Raw genomic sequence first — 8,350 nt, 5'->3', positions numbered from 1 at the left:
CAACCATTTAACTAGTATTTATAAGATTATCACCTACCGATGGTATGATATCAAGTTTAAAATAATAAATGCAGTAAAAAACACCATATAGTAAGAGTGTCCTCACCTCTTCACACTAAAATATCGCACTATGCCTTCTGGGGACTGGCCTGACTCCAAAGGGAGGAAAGGCTTAGTGAAGTTGAGGATACTGACAACAGACCTTCCCATGTACGACCACACTGATAGTCACATCACGTGTAATTTTAAACAAGAAGCTTTATGTCTTAATGTAGAACTAAAAGGTAGGGACAGTAACAGGTGACAGATTCCCCACCACCACCCCCCACCCCCGTGAGGGAGCCAGGCAGCAGTGCACAGGAGGCAGGTTTAGATACTTGGGAAACCTGGGTTCACAGCCTGGCTCCACCCTTAAAGCTCTGGCCTCACACGCATTTCTTAGCCTTGCTTAGCCCTGATTGTCTTGCCTGTAATAGTGTGTTTTTGTGAATACAGTAACAGAGCAAGTAAAGCACCCAGCATGGGGACCTGATACTCAAAATGCAGTAAAAAAACAAACAAAAAACAGCACATATCATTATTATGACAATTCTAACTATGAGAGATCCACCATTTCTACAAAAACATCATTTATTGCTTTCAAATCTCCTTATGAATATTTCCCAACCCGTGACCAAACCAATTTACCTTAATTATTTCTGGCACGGAGATGCTACTGACTTTATTTAAGTGATTAAAAACAGACTCATATTCAATCTACTAACCCACTCACATGTTAAAGAAATATTTTTAAAGGCATCGGCTTGATTAGATTGATCATAAGACAGTATGCATTGAAAATTCTTTCTTATATCTTGAGTATTTTAACCTTTTTCCTGTTTCCACAAGTAGCCTAAGGGAAGAGACAGTTTTGAGAGAGGATTTATTCATAACTTGTGCTACATGAGAAGGGCCTTTGGAGAGATGGGATCAGAAGGTGACAGCCAGAGGGTCCTGAGACCACCATAGGCAGAACACTGGGGACAAACCAATGAAGTTAATTTATCACAAGTGACTCCCCAGGGACTCTTATACTGGACTTATCACCATCTGAAAGGGCCAAAGGTGCTGTACAAAAATTCTCCCACTGATTGTATAGACACAGCTGTAATTCACTGCCCATGGAGGGAAGGTGTCTGTGTCCAAAACATCTGTCTGCTCTAACAGAAATGGTACTCAGACACAATGATTTTATAATATGTTTTAAAACCAATTCTTCTTTGTAATTTCCTCTTGAAATCCTTGCTCTCTGAAAACAGGCAATACTGTTTTTATTGCATTTAAATTTTCTTTTTCTTTTTTTTTTTTGTGAAAAGAAGTTCAAAACTAACTTTTATGAAAAGCCACTGGTAAACTTACATAATATATCACAAATATAAGTGTTATGTACTCACAAACAAATTAATCATCAATATAGGAGACCACCTGTTTCAAATGCATTTCACACCACCAGGAGAATGAAGCAGAAATACTTGGTCTACAATATATATATATTTTTTGTATTTTTCTGAAGCTGGAAACGGGGAGAGACAGTCAGACAGACTCCCGCATGCACCTGACCGGGATCCACCCGGCACGCCCACCAGGGGCGATGCTCTGCCCACCAGGGGGCGATGCTCTGCCCCTCCCGGGCGTCGCTCTGCTGCGACCAGAGCCACTCTAGCGCCTGGGGCAGAGGCCAAGGAGCCATCCCCAGCGCCCGGGCCATCTTTGCTCCAATGGAGCCTTGGCTACAGGAGGGGAAGAGAGAGACAGAGAGGAAGGAGGGGGGGGGGGTGGAGAAGCAAATGGGTGCTTCTCCTATGTGCCCTGGCCGGGAATCGAACCCGGGTCCCCCGCACGCCAGGCCGACGCTCTACCGCTGAGCCAACCGGCCAGGGCCTTGGTCTACAATATTTAATTCTACTTGTCTCAGTCAAGAATAACTCTTAATGCATTCTTAGATAAAGACAGGAAAAGTGATTGTTTTTTACATTTTGTGATAGCTTTACATTGATTTATTTTTCAGAATGTACTAAATTTAATCTACTTTCAAGAGACGTAATTAATTTTTTCCTTTTGTTTCCTGAAAACAATCAGACTACCTTAAGAAAGTACAAAGGTGAATCTTGTAAATCTTACCTTCATATGTAAATCAAAACAAATTTCATAATTCACTTTAAAAGGATATATTAAAAATCTATGTTGAAAAATGACTCATTTGATCCTGGATTTACATGGCAACATTTGAAACTAGTGGTCTAGCCAACACAGGCAACTGTGCAGAAAGAGTTACAACATTCATAGGAATACCAGAGTAATTCTTGCCACAGTAATTGTGGGAAGTAAAGAAAGAATGAATAAGAATGGGTTCATAGTTTCAGTCTGGTAACTTATTATTGGGTTCACGTTAACAACATCAGGTCCCTTCCAAATATAAGCACATAAGATATTTTCATTGGCTTGAAAAAGACTGTATTCTCTAAGACACATGCAGCACTGAAAACCTACCTTGACATCAAAAAAAAAAAAAAAAAAAAAAAGGTGTGGCAAGGTAACTTCATTTTCCTCAATAACTCAGTTTTATTTTAAAGTCCAGGTAAAAACTCTGGGACCAGTTTACTTTTTATAATATCATGGCATATATCTCTTTCTTTCTGACCCATCACCAACCCTCCAAGCAAAATATAAAACAAATCCCCCACTCCTAAATAAACAAAAAATGCTGAGCAAAGAACTCGACATTTTTTTTTCAAAGGGTGAAAATACTGGTAACATTATTTTCACTCCAATCACTTAACTCATCTGAGTGAAAGCTTCACAATGGCTAAGTGTTCCTGTGGCTCCAAAGAGAAACCAGTATAAAGAATTCAAGGAAAGCATCTCAACCTTCAGCCAGGCAGTGGACGTGCTTGGTAAATGTAGCATCGGGTGTGCAGCGTCCTGTCAACAGAAGGCTGCTAGACATCACTGGGTGACCTTGCTCGCTGGGAGAGACTGGGTGGGATGCAGCCACAGCAAATGAGGCAGAAAGCTTTCTGGATCTCTTGGTTTCTGAAAGCATAGATGACAGGGTTGAGGATGGAGTTGTAGGTGGCGGGCAGAAGGGTGGCGTAGGTGTAGATGGAGGGGTACGTGTAATCAGCTATCAAGGAATAGAGGGTGAAAGGCATCCAGCAGGCAGCAAATGTCCCTAGGATGATGGCCAGGGTAGAGACCCCTTTCTGGGTGGTCACGTAGTGCGAGGTGGCGAGGAAGTGGTGCTGCAGGGCGATCTGGTGGGCATGTCGCATGACGATCTTGCAGATCTGAATGTAGAGCTGTAGCATGAGAGCAAACAGGAAGAGGAAAGAGACGGATAGGATGGCCGCATTGTTCTTGGTGAGAGGTCTGACCACACTGCAGGTGGACTCATCTCTGAGGCAGTTCCAGCCCAGGACGGGCAGCAGTCCCAGGCAGATGGAGGTCCCCCAGAGCATAACAAGCATGACATAAGTAAATGTGACTGTCCTCTCCGAATGGTATGTCAGAGCATAATACAGGGAGAGGTAGCGGTCAACAGTGATGGCCAGCAAGCTGCAGACTGAGGCAGAGAAAGAGGCAACAATGAGTCCAATCGTGATCAGCTTGGTGGCTTCTGACTGAAGCACGTAGGCAAAAACAAAATTGATGATGAGTCCAATGCCAGCCAGCAGGTCTGCAAGAGCCAGGCTGCCTATGAGCAGGAACATGGGTGCTCGCAGGCTGGGGTTATGGAAGATGATAAGGACCACGATGGCATTTTCACAGGAGATGAGAGTCCCTGAGGTACACAGCACAATGTCCCAGGGGTTGACAATGAGCCCGGGCTCTGGCTTTACAACAGGAACCTGGGAGGAGACAGCAACCGAGACGTTCTCCGCAGTAGCACCAGCATCTAAGTAATCCCGAAGCAAGCCGCTGAGATTGACCTTCGGGTCTCCGTTCATTTTAACCCCTGTCCTCTTCAACAAAAAGACAGTTTTTTAATGGGCGGGTACAAGCAAGGGGGACAGTTAAAGATCATGCAAAACTACACGGAAAGAAAGCCAGCCCCTCCTCAAATACTGCTACCCAATGCCACAAGCTTCGTGAATTATAAACTGTTATGAAATAAAACAAAGGCTAAAATCTCCGTGATTAAAGGAAAAAAAAAGAAAAACCCACTGCAAAAACATGCCATGTGGGTTTGGGGAAAACGCAGGAAAGGACTTCAAACACGCGGCCGCGAGGAAGGCAGGCCCACGAGGACAGCGCGGTCTGGTTGCTGAAGTGCGGGCACACGCCCCCCGCATCCCATCCCGCACGCGGGATCAGGCAGGTGTCTGCCACCTGCCTGCTGGGGGGGGGGGGGGGGGGGGGGGGGGGGGTGCAGCGCGGCGCAGCCACAGGTCGCCAGCCGCCGCCATCCCCGCTCAGTGTTGAAATCGCCCGTCTCCACCGAGCCCCCACCCTCTGCAAAAATTCCCGGCGCGTGTGCACACACGCTCCACACCCCCGGCCAGAACAAAGAGGGGTCCGGGCTTCCCCTGTGTGCACAAAAGGCGGAGCGTGCCATGAAGGTGTGGGGACAGAGAGGCAGGCAGACAGACGGACAGACACTGATGCTCACGACACCGCCGCCGCTCCCCTGGCGGTGGGGACAGGAGGCAGGCCGAGGGGTGCAGACCGACTGCAGGACCCGCGGCCCGCGGGGGCGGGGGTCACCGCGGAGGTCACCTTGGCGCGCGCAGGCCGAGGGGCTCCTCCGGGGCGTCAGCAGAGCGCGGCAAACCGCGTCGCAGGTGGGCGCCGCCGCCCCCGGCGGCGAGGGGCGGCGGCCACGCGGCAGGGGCCGGAGGCCGGGGGCGGGCTCGGCGCCAGGTGAGCGGCGGGCTGGGCTCGCGCGCCTGGCTCTCTCTCCGCCCTTTTGCCGGGCTCCCACGCTCCCCGCACGCGCGCGCCCGGACCCGCGCGCTTCCGCACACTGGAGCCCCGGGAGGCTGGCGCGCGCCTCCACGAGTCGGGGATGCGCGGGGGTTTGGGCAGGCGGGGGTGTCCCTCGCGCGGTGAGAGCCCTGCACCGCCCTCGTTGGGGGAGAGAATGTGGAGGGAGAGAAATGCACCGTCACGCTCCCTGATCGCCGCCCCGGCAACCCACCCCGACAGGCGGTCCAGGGCTTGCAGGCACTGGGCGGGAGCCGGGGAGCGCTGCCCGGGAGGGAGCCCCGTGGCCTGTTTCCTTTCTGAAGTCTTCCTGGAGAGTCCCAGTCTCCAGGGGCCGCTTCTCTCCGCCTCTCCCTATACTGCTACCTATGTGCAAGGTTAATAGCATTGTGCGGGGTGGTATTCAGGATTCGCAGCAGGGATACCGCGTGAGCAGACTAGGGAAGCAGATCTTTAAAGCACCAAAATGCGCAATTCTAGAATTGCCCTTCACCACACTGCATTTCCATCCCAATGGGGTCCCCTCCCTTAGGTGTGCCCTGGACCCAGTTCCTTAAGACTATATACCCCAAGAACATTTGCTTAACTGGATATACAATGCGGCTATGTGAATCATCCTGATATCATCAAATTGCACTTATTAAGTGCTCTTTGAGCTGTGTTGTCAAGTGGCAGTCGTTTCCTGAGTTCCTGCAGAAGCTTGCTGCAGATGCTGGCCAAAACTGAATTAATTTAGGTACTCAAGTAGCGATGTTAATTTATTGTTCCATTTTAACATGGGCACTTATGAGCCTGTCTTCTCTGTATACAAAAACCAGAGCACCTAATAGATCTTAAGTTTAAAGATGACCTCCCAGTTTAAAGATAAGAGAAGGTAAAAGGCATGATATTCTGGTCTTTCCCTGTCAGCAGGGAAGGCTTTTCCAACTACCCTTCTTCACTCTTGAAGGGCTCCTGTACAGATAGAGATGGCCTGCAGAACACAGGACCCTAGAACTCCTTCCATGATCCTCTGGCCTCCCTGTATGCTCACTGTCGTTCTTCACCCCAGCCTTGCAGGCTCTTCCACCCTGGACGTCCCCTCCTCCCTTCTCCTCACCTTTTCTCATCAATCAGCTTTAGCCTCTGCAAGATCTTTTCAGTCCTCCCTGCAAGCTAGTTCTCAACTATAAATCAGTAGTGCTGGGGTAGAGCCCAGATCTCTCCCAGTGATCATGATGCTGCTGGTCCATGGACCACACTTCGAGATTCAAGAATCTATGGAGTTTTAAGAACCTCTTCTACTGTTGGAAAGTCATCAGACACCTGTGCCTTTATGGAGTTTTAAGAATCACTTCTACTGATGGAGAGTCATCAGATACCTGTGCCTGCTGAGAACCATGCTAATGCTGAGCATGCCAATTCAGCAAGACAGGGTCTCTCTCATGGACATGTATATGGTCTGGTGGTGACAGACACATAAAACCACAATGACACCAGGCAGCAAATGCTGTAATAAAAGCATGTACATCTCAAGTGCTATGTGATGAATCAAAGCATTTTTAGAAAAAAGTGAGGAAAAATTGTTATTTAAAATACACATAGCAGCCTGACTGGTGGTGGTACAGTGGATAAAGTGTTGACCTGAGACACTGAAGTCCCTGGTTCGAGACCCCCAGGTTGCTGGCTTGAGCACAGGATTATCGACATGTTACCAAGGTATCTGGCATGAGTCCAAAGGTCTCTGGCTTGAACCCAAGGTCACAGGCTTGAGCAAGTGGTTACTGGCTGGACTTGAGCCCCCAGTCAAAGCATGTATGAGAAGCAATCAATGAGCAACTAAAGTGATGTAACTACGAGATGATGCTTCCCTCATATCTCTTCTCCTCCTCCTTTCTCTCTCTCATCAATAAATTAAAAACAAAACAAAGCAAAATACACATAACAGTTTCAGCATGTTACAGTTCAAACTACCAGCCAAAATTTTAGGAGACAGCAGGGCACACCGCAAGGCAGTTCAGGGAAAGCAAAGGCACAGCCCTAGCCAAACACTATTCTAGTCAAAAACACTGGGGTAAGCCCTGAGCTACAGAGCTGCCAGTAGTGAAATTTATTCCTTTTAATGCCTTTGGGAAATAAGGGAAAAGAAAGAACCGAGGGTTGGAAAAGAAGAAAGGTAATGACAGGGGTGGCATAAGTGTGTGTGTGTTTCTGCAGTAAAAACTGAAAAGAGTTTAAGGAAGAAATAGGGCAATTAGCCATGCTTGCACAATTCTGCTTACTCTTTCCACTTGAATGATTGCTTAGAGCAAAAAGAATGTCAACTTTACTGTACTCCTAATTCTATGTTCATTGGAGTATTTGTTCAGACTTTTTTTTTTTTTTTTGTATTTTTCTGAAGTTGGAAACCGGGAGGCAGTCAGACAGACTCCCGCATGCGCCCGACCGGGATCCATCCAGCATGCCCACCAGGGAGTGATGCTCTGTTGCAACCAGAGTCATTCTAATGCCTGAGGCAGAGGCCACAGAGCCATCCTCAGCGCCCAGGCCAACTTTGCTCCAATGGAGCCTTGGCTGCGGGAGGGGAAGAGAGAGAGAGAGAGGAAGGAGAGGGGGAGGGGTGGAGAAGCAGATGGGCGCTTCTCCTGTGTGCCCTGGCCGGGAATCGAACCCAGGACTTCTGTACGCCAGACCGACGCTCTACCACTGAGCCAATCGGCCAGGGCCTGTTCAGACTTTTGTTGCAGAAATCCAATTCCAACTAGCTTAAGAAAAAAATGGGTATGTTTTCTGGCACAGCTGGGCAGGGTCCGTAAAGAAGTTCATAAAGAAAGAGAAGGTGCAGGCACGTAAGTCCACCTGTGTGCCAAGACTCCTAGTCAGTCCCAGTCCCTGACTTATTTTTTGTCTTTCCTAGCTTCAAGCTGTCCTCTCCTAGACAAGCATCTCCTATGCAGCCATCAAGATGGCCCAGGCAGCCCCTGGCTTGCATGCTGAGACATCTTCCTAGTTGGTGAGAGGAATTCCCAAAGAACTGGCTAGCTCGGTGTGGGCCCAGCTCTGAACCAACCATGTGGCTAACAGGATAGGATGAGTCAGTGGCCAGGCCTGGGTCATGCATCGAGTCCTGCAATGGCGTTTCCATCTGAATGGGCATTTCCCTAAAGGGAGAAAGTGAGGTGTGACATGAGGCAACGAGATATTAGATGTCCTCTACAGCCTGGAATGTGGTGGGTACAGAGGTTTTCAGGACCTTCTGTAGTGTGGGTCATGAAGTAGCTGTGTGCAAAGCTGTTTCCCAATTTATTGGCCACCATTACAGGACACTGTAGTAGAAGCCCTGAGAATGTGACATCTATTATCTTTTCATCACTTACCTTTTTTGTCACTTTTTTTTACAACTTTGGCA

General features: G+C 48.4%; 1 protein-coding gene across 1 annotated transcript; it reads right to left on the bottom strand.

Moving 5' to 3' along the window:
- Window positions 1-2,605: 2,605 nt before the first annotated feature.
- GPR12 (G protein-coupled receptor 12) lies at window positions 2,606-4,881 on the bottom strand. Its single transcript, XM_066365824.1, has 2 exons — window positions 4,756-4,881; window positions 2,606-4,001 (listed from the first exon to the last, which is right to left on the bottom strand). Exon 2 carries the CDS (start codon window positions 3,984-3,986, stop codon window positions 2,979-2,981), a length of 1,008 nt encoding a protein of 335 aa, XP_066221921.1. The 5' UTR covers window positions 3,987-4,001; window positions 4,756-4,881; the 3' UTR covers window positions 2,606-2,978.
- Between the last annotated feature and the right edge of the window lie 3,469 nt (window positions 4,882-8,350).

This window comes from Saccopteryx leptura, chromosome 2 (assembly GCF_036850995.1).
Source record: "Saccopteryx leptura isolate mSacLep1 chromosome 2, mSacLep1_pri_phased_curated, whole genome shotgun sequence".
Lineage (NCBI taxonomy): Eukaryota > Metazoa > Chordata > Mammalia > Chiroptera > Emballonuridae > Saccopteryx > Saccopteryx leptura.
The sequence above is the reverse complement of the archived record's forward strand: the minus strand, read 5'-3'. Positions and strand labels throughout refer to the sequence as shown.

Excerpts from the sequence above, each read along its gene's own strand:
- GPR12 (XM_066365824.1), bottom strand. The coding sequence starts at position 3,986 with ATGAACGGAGACCCGAAGGTCAATCTCAGCGGCTTGCTTCGGGATTAC.